Source organism: Dermacentor silvarum, chromosome 8 (genome assembly GCF_013339745.2).
Source record: "Dermacentor silvarum isolate Dsil-2018 chromosome 8, BIME_Dsil_1.4, whole genome shotgun sequence".
In the NCBI taxonomy this organism is placed as follows: domain Eukaryota; kingdom Metazoa; phylum Arthropoda; class Arachnida; order Ixodida; family Ixodidae; genus Dermacentor; species Dermacentor silvarum.
The window spans coordinates 7,874,441-7,893,281 of record NC_051161.1 but is presented as its reverse complement, the minus strand read 5'-3'; the positions used below and the strand labels follow the sequence as shown (position 1 = coordinate 7,893,281).

The 18,841-nt window shown below is 49.2% G+C and overlaps 1 protein-coding gene across 1 annotated transcript in view; it reads left to right on the top strand.

Moving 5' to 3' along the window:
* The window catches only part of LOC119460581 (collagen alpha-1(II) chain), a 62,787-nt gene that overhangs the window by 36,152 nt on the left and 7,794 nt on the right, over positions 1-18,841 (top strand). Inside the window, exons 10-16 of the mRNA XM_049672424.1 lie at positions 4,626-4,916; positions 10,965-11,201; positions 11,349-13,028; positions 13,188-13,476; positions 13,540-14,144; positions 14,400-15,056; positions 15,959-16,167. Coding sequence (XP_049528381.1) covers positions 4,626-4,916; positions 10,965-11,201; positions 11,349-13,028; positions 13,188-13,476; positions 13,540-14,144; positions 14,400-15,056; positions 15,959-16,167 — 3,968 coding nt within the window. The remainder of the gene's footprint in view (positions 1-4,625; positions 4,917-10,964; positions 11,202-11,348; positions 13,029-13,187; positions 13,477-13,539; positions 14,145-14,399; positions 15,057-15,958; positions 16,168-18,841) is intronic.

Below are 18,841 nucleotides of genomic sequence, written 5' to 3'. Positions count from 1 at the left end.
ATGTCCTTCCGATGGCGTCCAGCACTTTCGGTGACACGATGTAACAAAAATCCAAAGAATCAGGGATCAACTTTCGGAGCCGATCCACCGATACCAACATCCTACCAACACCGGGCTCCTCTTTCGCGCGTCTTTCTGGACACCCTGCGTCATCTAATGGCGCTGTCGAAAAATCCGCGCGTGGCCTCCGCGACGAGAAGCGTGGCGTGCTTGTGCATACAAACTCTAGAGAATTGTTCCCTCGCTTGCCGCACATACAGTGTCACATACTCAAGTTGGCGAGATGTCCATTGAAGAGCGGAGCATATTTACACATTGCCACATAACCAACCAAGTCGGTCCAATGGTTTGTTTCGAACCCTCTTCCCTCAGCATATCAGCTCGATGCGCTACCTATTCGACCATGAACTACCCAGTAACCCAGGTAGGTGGGGAGACAGTTAGAAACAAACATACACAGCCCCCGGAAAGTGCGTAAACTACTCCAAGATTGCTAACGCATTAAAAGAAACGTAATCCATTTGGGACCCCTCGACGCGATACTATGACAATATGTGCTTCTAGCTCCAGGCAAGTTGTTTTAGCAGTGTTTATCGCATAGCTGCTCAAAGACAGGTCAATGTGCTTGAGCAATGGGTCGAAAAGCGTCCGTGATGCAGCCGTTGCTCGTGTATCTCTCATTAATAGTATGCTGAAATTGAAACTGCGCATGATCCATTTATTGACATTAATTAATCAAAAATGGTGAACCACGACACTTGATCGCCGAACCATTTGCTGTTTGTTGAAGCAATGTTGCTTCGTAGTGCGGCAGGCTAGATGACACTTGTAGCTGTAGCGAAGGTTTACACAAATATGAGACTGAGGTGCCGGCTGTGGGTTTAAGCGCGAAGTTGCAGAATACAACTTCCTAAAAATTGAGTATGTTTCTGTGGGAGCACTCTTCGGGACAACGCAACAGAAACATACACAAAAATACGCCCGCAGTAGCCTTGTGTATGCTTTCTTGTGTATATCTCCTTCGCGTTGTTTGAAGAATGGAAACTACCCTTTACTTTTTTATCCATCCAACCAACCAACATTTATCTTCCAAATAAGTGAAACAACTCTTGAAATAATACTTCACCATTCCCTACTTATTTATTGTTGCTCTTCGGTGTCTTTGTTTAAGAGGAAGCTTTATTCGGAGGTCACCTCCATTTTCTTATTTAGATGCTTCCGAAAAGTTGAAACGTTTTAATTAAAAAACCGATGAACAGATTTTAATTACATTTGCTAAGTTTGAAAAAAATGAATTATATTGACAAAAGGTATAAAATTTTTATTGAGGGTCTCATACCTCCAGCAGGTGTTGCTGATAATCGGCATGTTTCAAAAATTGAAAAGGGCAGTTTACAGATCTAAATCTGTAGCTAAAACAGATATTGCAAATCTGCAAAATTCACCTATTAAACCACCTGAGGTGTAGAAATTCTTTAAATAGAGTTTACAACTTACGTGAAAATATTACAATGTTTATGAGAACTTTTCGAAAGCCCCAGTTCCAAATTAGTATTATTCTTCAAATAGGTGCATAATGCTTCGATTTTGTTTGCTTTAGATATTGTAAAAGATACAGTTTACAATGTTGTGATATTTTTTCTAGCTACAGGGTAGTAAACTGGTTGCTTCAGTTTTAATTTCGCAGTTTGAACAAATTGATTGCCGAAATAAAAAATTCCACCCTAGAAACCGTTTTAATTTTTATATAATCAAATTCGATGTTACTGGTGCCGAGAAAAACAATTTCTCTGTTACAAAGTATTTAGGTAGGAGGTCCTGAGCAAAGCTTGCGTAACGCAATAGAAAAAGACAACCTTTTGGCCTAAGCTTGGCCAGATGTATGGTGGCCAACCTAACAGTGGCTGCGCGAAGCTTAACAATATGTAGCTTGGGCCAGGCTTGGAAATTGACGTCGGCCTCACGTCGGCCGACTGCAAGGTGCATATGTTGTGAAACCTGATATAGCCAAACTAGCCAGCCTTTTTTTTTTTTTTTTGCTTGTACGGCGCGACAAATCCTTGTATGGCTCTGGTTTGTTCAAAAGCAAGAGCTTTTGGCCAGGGCCCTAGACATTTTGTTTTGATAAGCACTTAGTCCTAGCGTGGTTACGACACCGCATCATACATTAGCCGTGAGTTTATTGTTATTATACGTCAATGTTAGCCGCGGCCCGTATATCTTCTCCAGTAACAAAATCCCAGTGTCGGTTCTGTTCTCCAGTGAACGCCATCTAAAGAATAAATGCATGTACTATATGCAAAGATAATATGTATGCCACCAGTGTAGCGAACACATACATGAAGGAAGGAAAATAATAGGAAGGAGCATGACACCATACAGCTAGCCTCGGCAAGCCAACCTCCTCTGACACCTGCTTGGGCAGGCCAGTGCGGATCTCCTGTCATAGCCGGGGCGTTGCTGCGCATGGCGCGGCTGAGCGCGGCTCAGCGCCCTATCTTGTAATTTGCGACGGGTGCAAGCACTGGTCGAGCCGAGATGGCTGGTGGCTTCGTGTCACTGTGTTCTCGTGCATCTAGTGTTGAAGGTCGGGTAATCAAGTTTCGGAGGCGCGTTGAAGCGAGAGGTAGCACGAAGCGTTCGTTCGCTGTTGCTGCCGCTCTTCATCACCGTAATATAATTACTAGGTTATCCTTCGTGTAGTCGTCTTATAAAATGCTATCACTATCAATACTTTGTCTTTCGGACAAAATAGCAACTTATTTGGGGATCTATGCAAGGGCACATGGGCATATTAAATGAGGCCTTTGCGGAACTGCATTCATTCGGCCAACAAAATGGCGAAAACTGCATCCAGCGTCATCCCTGTCTTGTTCTGTTTAATTATGTCCATATTTACTGTTTCTTCGATGAGTTGGAAATGCATCAAATGGAAAAAATTGGGCAAGTTCGTGCGTATTCATGAACATAAATGTGAAAAAAGAATTGAGCGAAAAACAGAGGATTAGCGTCATCAATTGAAATGTTTGAAAAGCTTTTATACATCATACGCACACGAACACAGACGCATTTGTGAGGACATTATAAATTTATTCTTCGTAGTTAAATACTTATGCAGTTAATTTCCCACATGCTTTCCCTAGCATACCCTTTATCTTAGCGTGCTGAGAAAATGCGTATTACGGCTATAGTTACCTGCTACTACTTACGACACGCTTTTGACGTTGGTAGGTCAAGCCACAAAACCATGACTTAAACGTGTGCTTGCTGTGTTCAAAGTAGTCCTCGACAATTTCACGGGTCGGTGGACCAGCTTGTTCAAAAGCAATTTCGTATTTGTCCAACCCAGGAAGCCACAACATTCTTGATAAGAACTACAGAGATCATATGTTGGGCTTGCCTTTTAGTGATCTCTTATGTTGCATCAAAAACACATTTACATAGTTTCATTGTTTTCCTGTGTATCTTACAACGCATATCATAGGAATGTTGTAAGCCGACACTGCACAGGAGGTCATGGATCAAGCGTTGGGGTTTACTCTGCACAGTAAACTACGTCGCTCAGTTCATGACATTCTGGATATTTTTGTCTTGATTGAACACCTGGAAGTGATCGACAAATAGCACGTAGTACTATGCATGTTAATGATAAACACTACATAGAAATGGTACATATACAAAGTGTTTTATTTTATCAGCCTACACATTTTTTATATCAGATATCACTCATGACATAAAGCGCCATTCTTTTTCTTGAGATATATTACTCCCAGAGGCAGACATTGCTTGGACAAAAATTGAAGTCATAATTTAACTAATTAACAATTTCTTGCTAATTAATTTTAAAAATAATTACTTTACGCCACATATTGCAATTTACAAATTGTAGCCAGTGAGTTTTGAAGGCATATCCACTTGCCACGAATTCTTTGGATGACACCAGTTTCGAGATTGCGTTCAGAAAATTCAAAATGCATTTCTGTTCCAATCTCTTTTCAACTTCAATGTCAAAAAATACATTTTGTTCAAAAGTAAGGGGAACAGCTGTGCATGTTTACGACATGTTTGACTGCGCTTATCTCAGAACTGGTGCTAATTTCAAAATTCTTTCAAGTGGATGTACCTTGTGAAATCACTGGCTTCAATTCGTGCTTTGCAATACATGCGGCAAAGTAATTAGTGAAAATGTTATTTAGCAACTTTGTTAATTAGTCATTATGCTGATTGATTTGCAGTTTAAGTAATGTATAGTTCTTTGAGTGTTCCAGATCAATACGTTGCTCAGGGTGCTTTAATGTTCACATAATTTTTAAAAATTCTGTTAACACTAAAATAAAGCACCCTGTATACTGTAGTTGCAATGTTCTTAATTTTCTTGTGACATAAAAAATAAGAAAAACAAATATATTTAATTGCATATTTTGAAAATTCTGCGATTGTTTCAAATACGAAATATTGCCTTTGTATTTGCTTCCAATTCAGATCGTGGATAAAAAAGCAGGATTGTCAATCTTGGAAATTTAGGACTAAGAGTGCGAAACTTTCTTTCAAAGTACTTTTTTTTATCACATTGGAGCTGCGGCAATAAAACAATACAATATTTGTATTTCTCCATCTCTTTATAGGAGTAACATCTTTGACAATCTTCCCTGGAGCGCCTGCAGTCACGACATTTACCACTGGAGTGACAGGATTCATGCTCGGTGGGCCAGTTGGACAGACCACACCCGGAGGATTTTCATTTGCATTCCCTGGACTGCCAAAAGCTCCAGGACTGCCAAAAGGACCAAAAGGACCAAGTGGACCAGGAGGCCCAAGCGGACCAGCAGGCCCAAGCGGACCAAGAGGCCCAAGCAGTCCAAGGGGATCAAGTGGACCGGGAGGACCAAGTGGACCCGGTGGACCAAGTGGGCCAGGTAAAAAAGTTAGACTATGTATAATGGTGCACCACCTCTACATCGCAAGCATTTCTGGGAGGCGGCGCGAAGAGGTAACGGCCGTGGCCACGGTTTATTTAGACCGGCCACCCATGGTGCCGCGGGATCTCGGGAGCAGCAGATACTGCGGCCGCTCAGGTCGAGAGCGCTAGCGTGTTCTTTTTCTCGCGCTATATGGACATGAGCTGTCTTCTTTACCGGCTCTGGAGGCGATAGTCGCACTGCTACAGGGCGCCCCTCCTAGTGGGAAGCGCAATAAAAATATGTGCAAAAGGCGCTCACATAGAAAGAAGAGTGATTGCAAGCCTATATACATGAGTGGCAATTTGTAGCGTCCGTTAAGAAGTCAAGGTAAAGTCCGTGATGCGGCGAAGGGCACAAAAAGCTCTCCGGTGATCGTGGCTAAGCGTTTCTGGACACAGGGCGCATTGCCTTCAGCGTTGAGGACGTCGTCTTGCGTTGTCAACGTCTGCGCGGCCAGTGCGGTGCAACTCGGCAAAAGGAGTTGAGGCGTATTGGCCGGTTCTTGGAACGTGCCGAGAGTTCACGCCGTTGAGGGGAACAACGCTGAAGCCGGTTCATTGAGCGTGGCGGAGAACTGCGAGTGTCGCTGTGCCTTGTTGCGCTTGCTGATCCATGCTGCCCCATCATTTATGGTGCGGATACGGTTGTGCAGGGTGATGCATTGTGACGACCAGCGAATTCTTGGTCTCTAAATGGCGTGGTCAGTCCGCCCGCTGCTCGCTTGTTGCGTAATATGACAGGGCTTTCGTAAGAGGGGCTACGGAAAGCAGATGCTGTCCTTGTTGCTAGTATCATGGCCACGTAATCCGAGAAAGATGTACCATGCAGCACCGGCAGCGTAGGTTGTGAGCCAGACGCAGCCACAGTGATGCCGTAGTGCGAAATCACGACCTGTCGCAGGTTCTCGTAGATGCCCGGACCTGGTAGAAGTCGCGGAGCTCCGAAAGCAGACCGCCTGGCGGCTCGCGACTAGCGTGGAGATAGCGCAAGTGTTGGTCACTCACTTTGTGGAAGTAGAAGTGACTCTCGAACTGAAGAAACCAGTTGGCAGAGCTGCTCCTTCACAACTTCGGTAGGCCACCCATCCGCGGAAGGTTCGAGCACCTGAAGGCTCGCCTGCTGCTGCTTGCGTCGAAATCTCGAATGCCGATAGCATCAGGGTTGCGGTGGTCACTGAAGGCATCGCGAAGGTTGTGCTTGTGGCGCCGCCGCACCTGCGAGATGGAAATTTGTGCCAAGTGGAGCCGGTGGAAGATCCTCAGAATCGGGGATGAGTGAGCTGCCCCCAAACGGAAAGTGGATAGCTTGCGAGAACGTCTAAGGAAGGAGAGCAGCGGGCCGTAGAATAGCCGAAAGCGTTTGCGTTTGGCCCGGCGAATTACTTGGAAAGAGTCATCGCGCAGCTGCCTTTGAGATGAGGAGACTCACGGACCGGGTAGAGGTTTGATGCTGGGGCCGGCGCGTGCTGGCGATCGCCACAGGTGGACGCAGGTGATGTGGGACGACAAGATGCGGAATGACGCGACGGTTCGAATGACGAGAGCTGTTATGACTGAGCGCTCGAGGTGGCGTAGTAAGCAAGGACGGGTTCCCGCAAGTCCTTGTAGAAGCCAGGGCCGGCAGGTGGCAGCCGGATCCTGGAACGCACCCGGAGCCTGGAACCTTGTTGATAAGGACGTGGCAGTCCAGCTGGATGAACCAGATGTCCGGCATGACGATGTACAATTCCAGGATACCCTCCAACCGCAGGATGTCTGTCGGACCGCTTGAGGCTACGTCACTCTCGCCTTGGTAGAGTCACTGCCAAGGCGAGAGGCTGGCATGGCTGGGATTGGTCGTCCGTTGTCCCGCAAGACGGCGCAAAGAAGTAGCCGTCGTGGCCACTGTTTATTTATACCGGCCAGCCATGGTGCCACGGGATCTCGGGAGTGGCAGATACCGCAGCTGTTCAGGTGGAGAGCGATGTTGTTGATTATCTCGTATGTGGCTCCTACCCACTATGGGGGATTGGGCAAGAAATGGGTAAATTATACCAATTTAATATGAAGCATAAATGTTCGAATATCTATGAAATTAGCGCTATCTAGCATATAATTATCTGTTAAAATAATATCAATGACGCCAGATTGAATGAATAATAATTAATTTAAAAGTACACAAACAAGATTGAATTTAGCAGGGCATTCGGTTGGATTCTGTAAGAAATGTTTGGAAAACGGAGCAGGCATCCCTGTGACTTAATCCCAAATTAGAGGCCCAATATGAAAGAATAACAGCTTCTGTTAAGTCCAGGCCAAGTCTTCGAAAAGGTATTTCCAATAATATTTTTCTTGCCGCAGTAAAGCGGCGCCGAGACAGAAGTGATGTATTGTCTTTCCCTAGCGTGTTCTTTTTCTCACGCTACGTGCACCTGAGTCGTCGTCTTATTCACCCACTCTGGAGGCTATAGTCGCGCCGCTACATGTTAAAGGCACTACAGAGAGCCGACACCAGAACGAGGCTCTGTAAAGAACCTGTAATATATGGGTTGCGATTTAAGAGGACGCTTTACTTCAAAATTTCCTGCCTATATACATGTACAGGAGACTGGGGTGTAGAAATTGCATGAACAGGAATAAAGTGACAAGGACAAAACACAATTTACCCTAGAGCAGTAGCCAGTCAGCTCAATAAACACGGCCATATATTGGATGAAGCAAGGCTATATATACTACAAACAAATTTCCGTTCACTGCGTGACGGGAAATAAAATCACCACCCAAGCACTCCATACAGATGGTTAACCTCCTTGCCCCCCCCCCCCCCCCCCCCCGCTTCTTCTGCTGTTTTCCTTTTCCGACCGACTGACCAGACCATTCTTCTAAACCCACAAACGAAGGCCGCCTGCGACACCTACGGTTTCTGTTCAGTTCTCAGAAGGTTTCCCATCCAATGCCTCTCGCAACAAACCCCGTCCCGCTCTCTCTGTCTTTCTATTGCGATAGCAATGACATGGACACTCACGGCGCATTTCTGCCGTCGCCGTGAGTGTCCCGCGCGCCGTATGCTCTATGCGTGAGTGAAAGTGTGCGAGGGTGAGCCGGCGATTGCGGCTCTGTCTCCCGCGCGCAATAGAACGAAACGGGAAGGAATAGTGCCGTCTTCCAGTGGCGTGCAACGCTCCGGAGGGAAGGAAGGGAGGGGCTCGAGCTACCGCACGCGCCCGCCGGGCAGCAAGGTTCCGAGGGGAGGGTGCCATATAGCCAAAACCATCTGCGGCGGGGGCAGAGCTCCTTACCCCCTGCGCTGTGTTTTCGCGGCTTAGTTCGCGTTGATGCGAGCGGAGGGACGAAGGTAAATTCGCTCACTGCTGCTGGCGCGCTTACTCACTACAGTGTTTGACAGCGAGTTTCTGCGGTCATCGAGTGAGATGCGTTCATATTTGCTTGAGCGCGCGTGACACCATGCTTGTTAATTTAGTTAGTATGCCTATGTTTACAAGTTTATACGGCCGATAAAACTACTATCATTACTTCGAATAGCTGTCCACTAGCTTGCTATCGCAATCGATGCTTGGCCTTTCGGGCGAAACTCCGAATTTCTTTTTTTTTTTCTTCTGCCACTTTCCCCTCGTCTTCCAACCTCCTCTTTCCGCAACGATACCAAGAAACACCAAGTGGCAGCGATCATTTTCTTTTCAATCTCTTCATTTACAACCAGCCACCGCCGACAGCGACCGCATTTGACGTCACCCTGCTAACCCGTTAAGGCCGGACTACAGGTACGCTTGCCGGCGCGCGATAGCTCGCGCCCGCACGCCTTGCGTTTGCCGCGCCTCGCGAGGAATGGTGGTTGGAACCCTTCAAGACGCGAGCCAGTGCGCGTCCACTTGGCTCAGATTTTCGCCTTGGTAGACATCGTTTCGTATTTTTGTACGGCAGCCGGACCACCAATATTTGTTTGGAGAAGATAGCTTTAGAATAGCGTTTGTCGCCTGTAACGCAAGCATCTTTGCGGGACGTTTCGGTGCGCGTCCCTTCAAGACTTTTAATTTAACGTCATCATCATCATCATCAGCCTATATTTATGTCCACTACACGACGAAAGCCTCTCCCTGCGATCTCCACTTACGCCTGTCTTGCGCTCCCAACTTACGCCTGCAAATTTCCTAACTTCGTCACCCCACCTAGTTTTCGGCCGTCCTCGACTGCGCTTCCCTTCTCTTGGCACCCATTCTGTAATTCTAATAGCTCATCAGTTATCTATTCTACGCATTGCATGGCCTGCCCAGCTCCATTTTTTTTCTCTTTATGTCAATTAGAATATCGGCTATCCCCGTTTGCTCTCTGATCCACACTGCTCTATTCGTGTCTTTTAACGTTACGCCTTTCGTTCCAGCGCTCTTTGTGCGGTCCTTAACTTGTTCTCGAGCTTCTTTGTTAACCTCCAAGTTTCTGCCCCATATGTTAGCACCGGTAAAATGCAATGACTGTACGCTTTTCTTTTCAATGACAGTGATAAGCTCCCAGTCTTTGTAGATATTTGCCAAGTAGATTGTAGATATTTGCCAAGAATCTTTGTAGATATTTGCCAAGATATTCATGTATGCCTCCGGTACTTCTTGATTACGCAATGCCTCTATGACTGCTGGTATCTCTACTGAATCAAATGCCTGTTCATACTCTATGAAAGATATATAGAGAGGTTAATTGTACTCCGCAGATTTCTCGATTACCTGATTGATGACATGGATATGATCCATCGTAGAATATCCCTTCCTGAAGCCAGCCGGTTCTCTTAGTTGATTGAAGTGAATTGTTGCCCTGATTCTATTGTAAATTATCTTGGTGAATATTTTATACAATACTGAAAGCAAGCTAATGGGTCTAAATTCTTCAGTTCTTTAACGTCTCCCTTCTTATGGATGAGTATAATGTTGGCGTTCTTCCAGCTCTCTGGTACACTTAAATTCGTAAGGCACTCCGTATAAAGGGCCTCAAGCTTTTCAAGCATGATATCTCCTCCATTTCTGATTTTAAATTGACTGTTATTCCATCTTCTCCTAGCAGCTTTTCTCCTGTTCATGCCTTGCAAGGCCCTTCTAACTTCATCGTTAGTTATAGAAAGAGCCTCTGTATCCTGTTCATCAGTACTTCGAATGAAGGTAGCTTGGCTGTTCTGTTAATTTAACGTACGGGAACGCAAACGCAAGGAAGACGTTAGAAGACAAGGCACCGTCTGGTGCCTCGTACCAAACGTCACAAAGCCAAGACAATCAATTAGCAACCATACTCTTGTCGCTTTGCGGACGCGTCTCCTTAGGCCTACGGGTGCCGGAATCGCAGAACGATCTCAGAAATTGTGCGCGCTATGCACTAATAACTAACGTTTCAGGTGAGTTTAGAAAACGCTCATTTCAATAGTTACTGGCGATCAACGCGAGGTTGAACGTAACCACCAAGAGAATTCACACTGAAGCGGTAGCCATGGGTGCCGTCATGTTGGACGACGCTATTAGCGTGCGTAAACATTAGATATCTGTGCTCGCGCCGCGCTTCGACGCGTATGATCTGTCCTGCACAATATGGGCATGCGTGAGGCCCATGGGCGCGAGCTTCCGCGCGCCGACACGCATACATGTCGTTTGGACTTTAAAGCTAAGCCACCGACGATGACAAGGCCGCCTTTGACAAAAATATGTCCACCTATCAAAACGTTGGCGAGCCTTTGTGACGCACTTTATCCCTGTTTTTGTAGCGGCATACAGTTGGTAGAAATCAACTTTCTCACTTCAATGCAACAAACTTCATTCAAATCGCTTCGACAGTTGTCTAAGGAGAGCATTTCTGATTTCACATTTATTTGAATAGGAAAATTTAGGTTCGCCCAGGCGTAAAGCTTCCTAAAACATTTTTTATCCTTCACCTTTTTCAACTTTCATCATACATGCCTGAATTATAGTAAAACTGCCACAAAGCTAAAGTTACATTTTTTTTTTCACTATATATAATCCCTCTTTTAAAGGTGGACCAAGGGGACCTAGTGGTCCATTCCCAAGTGGGCCATCTGGACCAGGAGGACCTAGGGGACCTGGAGGACCATTTGGGCCTAGTGGACCAGGTGGTCCAAGAGGACCATCTGGACCAAGAGGACCAGGTGGGCCATCTGGATTAGGAGGACCTAAAGGGCCTGGAGGACCATTTGGGCCTAGTGGACCAAAAGGACCAAGTGGGCCATTCCCAAGTGGGCCATCCGGACTAGGTGGACCTATAGGACCTGGTGGTCCGTCCGGACCTAGTGGACCAAGAGGACCAGCTGGGCCATCTGGACCAAGAGGACCAAGTGGTCCATATCTTACTAGACCTGCAGGGCCAAGTGGCCCATTCCCGAGTGGGCCGTCTGGGCTAGGAGGACCTACTGGACCTGGTGGACCATCCGGACCTAGTGGGCCAAGAGGACCAGCTGGGCCATCCGGACCAAGACGACCAAGTGGTCCATACCCTACTGGACCTGCAGGACCAAGTGGCCCATTCCCAAGTGGGCCATCTGGACTAGGAGGGCCTAAAGGACCTAGCGGGCCATCTGGGCCTAGTGGACCAGCAGGGCCATTTGGGCCAAGTGGACCAAAAGGACCAAGTGCTTCATATCCTACTGGATCTACAGGACCAAGTGGCCCATTCTTGAGTGGGCCATCAGGACCAAGAGGACCTAGTGGACCTGGAGGGCCATTCGGGCCTAGTGGGCCATTCGGGCCAAGTGGGCCAGGAGGACCAGGTGGGCCATCTGGACTAGGAGGACCTAAAGGGCCTGGAGGGCCATTCGGGCCAAGCGGACCAAGAGGACCAGTTGGGCCATCTGGACTAGGAGGCCCTAAAGGACCAGCTGGGCCATCTGGACCAAGAGGACCAAGTGGTCCATACCCTACTGGACCTGCAGGACCAAGTGGCCCATTCCCAAGTGGGCCGTCTGGACTAGGAGGACCTAAAGGACCTAGTGGACCATCTGGGCCTAGTGGACCAAGAGGACCAGCTGGGCCATTTGGGCCTAGTGGACCAAAAGGACCGAGTGCATCATATCCTACTGGATCTGCAGGACCAAGTGGCCCATTCTTGAGTGGGCCATCAGGACCAAGAGGACCTAGTGGACCTGGAGGGCCATTCGGGCCTAGTGGACCAAGTGGGCCAAGAGGACCAGGTGGGATATCTGGACTAGGAGGACCTAAAGGTCCTGGAGGGCCATTCGGACCTAGTGGACCAAGAAGACCAAGTGGTCCATTCCCGACTGGGCCATCTGGGCTAGGTGGACCTAAAGGACCTGGAGGACCAACTGGGCCAACAGGACCAAGTGGGCCGAGGGGTCCAAGTGGTTCATACCTTACTGGACCTGCAGGACCAAGTGGCCCATTCCCAAGTGGGCCATCAGGACCAGGAGGACCTAGTGGACCAAGAGGACCTGCTGGGCCATCTGGACCAAGAGGACCATCTGGACTAGGAGGACCTAGAGGGCCTGGAGGGCCATCCGGACCAAGTGGGCCGAGAGGACCAAGTGGTCCATATCCTACTGGACCTGCAGGACCCAGTGGCCCATTCCCAAGTGGACCAAGAGGACCAGCTGGACCAAGTGGACCAAGAGGGCCAGCTGGGCCATCTGGACCAAGTGGACCAACAGGACCAAGAGGTCCATTCCCAACTGGGCCATCTGGAATAGGAGGACCTAAAGGACCTGGAGGGCCATTCGGACCTAGTGGACCAAGAGGAGCAACTGGGCCAACAGGACCAAGTGGGCCAAGAGGTCCAAGTGGTTCATACCTTACTGGACCTGCAGGACCAAGTGGCCCATTCCCAAGTGGGCCATCTGGACCGGGAGGGCTATTCGGACCTGGTGGACCAAGAGGACCAGGTGGACCATCTGGCCCAAGTGGACCAAGAGGACCGGCTGGACCATCGGGACCAGGAGGACCTAGAGGGCCTGGAGGGCCAAGAGGACCATCTGGGCCAAGAGGACCTAGTGGTCCATACCCTACTGGACCTGCAGGACCAAGTGGACCATTCCCGAGTGGTCCATCTGGACCAGGAGGACCTAGTGGACCTGGAGGGCTCGTCGGACCTAGAGGGCCAAGTGGACCAAAAGCACCAGCTGGGCCGTCTGGACCAAGTGGACCATCTGGACTAGGAGGACCTAGAGGGCCTGGAGGGCCAAGAGGACCAAGTGGTCCATACCCTACTGGACCTGCAGGACCTAGTGGACCTGGAGGACTATTCGGACCTAGTGGACCAAGTGGCCCAAGAGGACCAGCTGGGCCATCTGGACCAAGTGGGCCATCTGGACTAGGAGGACCTAGAGGGCCTGCAGGGCCAAAAGGACCAGCTGGGCCAAGAGGACCTAGTGGTCCATACCCCACTGGACTTGCAGGACCTAGTGGACCATTCCCAACTGGGCCATCAGGACCAGGAGGACCTAGTGGACCTAGAGGGCCATTCGGACCTAGTGGTCCAAGTGGACCAAGAGGACCAGCTGGGCCATCCGGACCAAGTGGACTATCTGGGCTAGGAGCACCTAGAGGGCCTGGAGGACCATCTGGGCCATCCGGTCCAAGTGGGCCAAGAGGACCAAGTGGTCCATACCCTACTGGACCTGCAGGACCAAGTGGACCATTCCCGAGTGGGCCATCTGGACCAGGGGGACCTAGTGGACCAGGAGGGCCTTTCAAACCAAGTGGACCAAGAGGGCCATCAGGTCCAAGTGGACCAAGAGGACCAGCTGGCCCATCTGGACCATCTGGACTAGGAGGACCTAGAGGGCCTGGAGGGCCAATCGGTCCTAGTGGCCCAAGTGGACCATCTGGGCCATCTGGACCAAGTGGGCCAAGAGGACCAAGTGGTTCATACCTAACTGGACCTGCAGGACCAAGTGGCCCATTCCCAAGTGGGCCATCTGGACCAGGAGGACCTAGTGGCCCTGGAGGGCTATTCGGACCTAGTGGACCAAGAGGGCCATCTGGACCAAGAGGACCAGCCGGGCCATCTGGACCAAGTGGGCCATCTGGACTAGGAGGACCTGGAGGGCCATTCGGGCCTAGTGGGTCAAGAGGACCATCTGGGCCAAGTGGGCCAAGAGGACCAAGTGGTCCATACCCTACTGGATCTGCAGGACCAAGCGGACCATTCCCAAGTGGGCCATCTGGACCAGGAGGACCTAAAGGACCTGGAGGGCCATTCGGACCTAGTGGACCAAGAGGGCCATCTGGACCAAGAGGACCAGCCGGGCCATCTGGACCAAGTGGGCCATCTGGACTAGGAGGACCTGGAGGGCCTGGAGGGCCATTCGGGCCTAGTGGGTCAAGAGGACCATCTGGGCCAAGTGGGCCAAGAGGACCAAGTGGTCCATACCCTACTGGATCTGCAGGACCAAGTGGACCATTCCCGAGTGGGCCATCTGGACCAGGAGGACTTAAAGGACCTGGAGGGCCATTCGGCCCTAGTGGACCATCTGGACCAAGTGGTCCATCGGGAGTAGGAGGACCTAGAGGACCTGGAGGGCCATTCGGGCCTAGTGGGCCAAGAGGGCCATCTGGACCAAGTGGACCAAGTGGTCCATTCCCGAGTGGGCCATCTGGACCAGGAGGAATTAGTGGACCATTTGGGCCCAGTCGACCAAGTGGCCCGGGTGCACCTAGTGGGCCACGAGGGCCTGGTGGTGCAAAGATACCATCTGCCCCTGGATTGCCACTGACACCGAGTGGCGCTCTACCTGGCACCTCTGGTGTTACAAGCATCCAGTTTGGTGGAAGGCTGGTTGGTGTTCCTAAGGTTACTATTGGGCAGCCTCAGACATCTGTTTTGCTTCAACCCGGAGGACAGGTCACATATGGAAAGACTGAACTTCACATTCAACCTCCCACCTCATACGTTATTCCTGGTCAAGTCCTTACGCATACAATTGGAACAACAATCACGACAGGAGCCATTCCATCCAATGTGTACAGCATTTCTGGTACTGGGGTCCAGCTTCAAGGCAAGCCATTGGACTTCACACTTGTGCTGAAGGAGCTGAAGGCTACACGCTACCTGTCCTGGCTGCAGAAAACCGGTGTTCTGCAACTGATCAATGACGGAGGTAGGGCCCCATTGTTGTGATTGACCTAAGCTGTTGGAAGTTCAGAACGTGGAAGTTCGTCTGTTTAGCAGAGGCATTGTGCTTAGACACCTCTTTATGTGTTTTAAGCCCTTCATTTTAATCAAGCATCCTACTATTTGCTCTCTCCCTCTCCTTTCTTTCTTTTCATTTCTTAACCCCTTCCTTCAGCTTAGGGTTGCAAACTGGGCGCACATCTCATTTCCTTTCTCTCATCCTCCTCTTCTTCGCACTCTATATTTGGCAATAAGTGTTAAGCAGATTAAAAATGACATACAAGACATTTTATTTCTATTAGGTACTCGCAGTAATTAATTTAAATTGGCTGTACAAATTTTATATAACAGTTTATATGATATTCTTTTGCCCTTCATTACATGCTGCACAAGCTAGAAGCTTCACCTCTGAGTTGAACATCATTAGCAGGCAGAAATGGCTTATTTAGACATTATAATGGTTAGTTACTTATAGTTGTGTATCTTTTCTACCAATGCACTGCCATACCACTTCTGCATTTGGAAAACTTCACCAGGTGTAGTCACAGGTATTATACGGATATCACGTAAAATGATAGCGCTAATAACATAAGGCTCAAAACAAGGTGCACAGAAAGCACTATTTGTAGGTATCGTGTACTCGCTTGGTTGGCACTGTGATAAATTATGAATCACCGAGGAAAAAAGGCTGATTTCTCATTTGAGATCAAATATTTTCCCTTAGGATCTTCCACTAAACGTTAACTTGTAGCGAAAACAAATACAACTAGCTGGCCTCTTTTAGCGGTGAAGTCTGCGGACAGCAAAAAGCATGAATTCTAGTTGCTTATGCGAAGTCACCAGAAATTTGTTTTTTACCCGCATGACCAAATTTTGGTACTGTTGCAGCTGCCTACACGATCTTCGTGCCAAGTGACGATGCCATCGCTCAGATTCGAGGACAACTACTCTCGAAGCTGGAAGGAGACACACAGCTTCTTAAGCAGCTTGTCCTGTACCACATTGTTCCTGGCCAGGTTACCATCGACAACGATAGGACCTACACCACGCTTGATGAAGGAAACTTGCTTCGATTTAACAAGTACTTCAATGGAAGGGTAAGTGTTCTCTCGTATAGGTGAAGTCTACGGGCGTGTCCTTTAAAGCAACGTAAAGGCTAGGAATTCACGCTAAGATCAAGTTGCTGTTCAATTAATTTAGCAGAAAAATTGCTAGTGACGCAGGGAAAGCAGAATAGAGGTTTCGTGTTGCACTCGAGCTCCTCGCATGGTGCTCTGACAATACGCGGAGGCCCGACATAGCGCCACGCAGTACCCGACACAACTACTGCTGCGCAGCAGGGACAGCCGTCTGGGGGATACCAGGCGTGTCACGCGCAATGAGGAACGCCGGCAGAGATGTTACAGGTGTCGCACCTCGATGGAACACGAGATGATACCGACGGGAAACCGTCGGCGTTTGGCAGCGCCGAATGAAAGTGGATAGATTAGATTGACGTTTGGCGGCCGTTGCGCTCCAACCATTCTAAGCACCACGGTGCGGTGTGCACACAGCTTTTATTGCGATAGCAATTATATGGACACTCCAAGCGGATTTCTGCCGTTGCCGTCACCGTGAGGGCCGTATAGAGTCATCTTCACTAATTCACTTCATCTTCTTCACTAAATCATCTTCACTACATCTTCACTAATTAACTACACTGAGTTGATAATATATCAACTCAGTGTAGTTAATTAGTGAAGATGTAAGCAAGCGAGCCGAAAAACATAAGAAGTTAGGACCTTAATAAAACACCGCATGAGAGACGCACCTTTATGCCAAAATTATACCATAAACTTCCTCGGTTTCTTTCTGCGGGACAATGGTAAAGCAGTGACATGCAGTGACATAACGCCGTAAGCAGCAAAGCGGCGGTAGTGGGGCACGACTGGACGCTTGTGAAAAGTTAAGAGTCCCAACGCCTCACGATGCGGAATTGCTGGCGATAATGCTTGCCATAAAGTAAATGGCACATACATCTGACACGATTACAATCTGAACAGACCGCCAAGGCACTTACAGAGACATTCAAAATGATGATCGGCCTTTACACATGCACACAAAGCTCCACACGTACACGCATACTCACGCCCTTCTACGCGTACGTATACAAAGGGTTCCAGGCCATCAAGAATTGCGAGGGAATTTAAGAGCACACCAGCTCTCCCGCGCAAAGAATCCGGGACCTCCTATCCATTGGCCTGTCGAAGACACTTAGAACCCCAGAAAAGAGCGGAAGATGCAGCGCAACGAAAGGCTACATATTTTCAAGTCTCGCGGGGAAGCATCAACACTCCTCAACACACCATCCTACATGCATTTCAGCGAGGACGCCTCAGTCATACGAAAGCACACGCACACACATTACTCAAACCACAGTATGCGCGTTTTATTAAGAGGGACCCAGACTTCCCCATTTGTAAACCCTGCGGGCCCTATCCCCCAAATAAACACACCTTTGGGAGGTGTGTTTACGTGTGATGAAATCTACACCCAGGCACTGTATTCGGGGGGGGGGGGGGGTGAGAGAGAGAGATAGGATGCGTAGAAAGGCAGGGAGATTAACCATGTGTAGTTCCCGTTGGCTACCCTTCACGTGGGGAAGGAGTATGGGATAAAAAGAGAAAGAGAGTGCACGGGGGAGAAAGATAGACGAGCACAAACAAGCAGCGAACACTATACAGCGGTAGGGTAGCGGCGTTCCAAAAGTCCATCGTGAAGGCCCGTAGACCGCGGGAACCTTAGTAACGCGAGTAAGGCCTTCAGCGCGGCTGTTCTTCGGGAGCACTGACCTAAAGCTTTTAGTTCTGATAGTGGACGATTGTCCAAGTGGTCCAACACTCTGCACATCACTTGTCTCTCGGCACTATAGCGCCGGTAGAGACAGATAATTTGCGCGAGCGTCTCATCGCTGTTGCATGTGTCTTACGTGGGGCTGTTGGCCATTCCAATAAGGAAGGCATATGAGTTCGTAAATGCAACGCCTAGCCACAGATGGTATAGCATGGTTTGTTCACGTCCCGGTAACCTAGACGGTAGATGCATCCGTTGTGGGAACCCTCGGGTCCCATAACCGCCGCACGGGCAGCGAACGTCGCGTCAAGCGCATGCGTGCCAGGGAGAGTTGGGAGAGGGGAAACTTCCCCCCCCCCCGTATTCCCCAGTTGGTAAGTCGGAAGCCCTTCTTTACCTAGTGTATTATTCTCTTCGAGGGAACCCTCAGCGATGTCAACTATATAGCTAGCTGGCCTGCTCGAAGTGTTAGTTGCAGTCGTAATAAATGCTTTCCGAGTGTACACGTGGTTGTCGTCTATTGTTTCCTCGACCTTGTACCGGACCGCGGTTGATGCGCAGGCATGCGCCAACCGCGGGGCTCGGTGTGTCGAGGCAGAGGGCCGTCGGCAATCCCCCCCCATATCCCGACATTTTGGCGTTCCCAACGTGGGGCAAGCTCTTGGAAAACGGGACGACGATCGGTTCGGATGTGAGGAAGCCTGAAGGCTTTGTCCGGACCGGCGTTAGGCCTCAACCGAAGGCGTGATTGCTAGCTAGATTGGGCATGTGCTTTCTTGAGTGCGAGTTAACGCTGCACTAGTGTCACCGAACTCGTGTAGACGCTGAGATTTGCAGCGAATTTTCTCCTAAGAGTACGCCCGAAGCGAGTGAGTGCAGCAGCCGACGCGGTGGTCGATTTTCCCTGTACATATGTAAATAGCCTCCTTTCTGTATCTT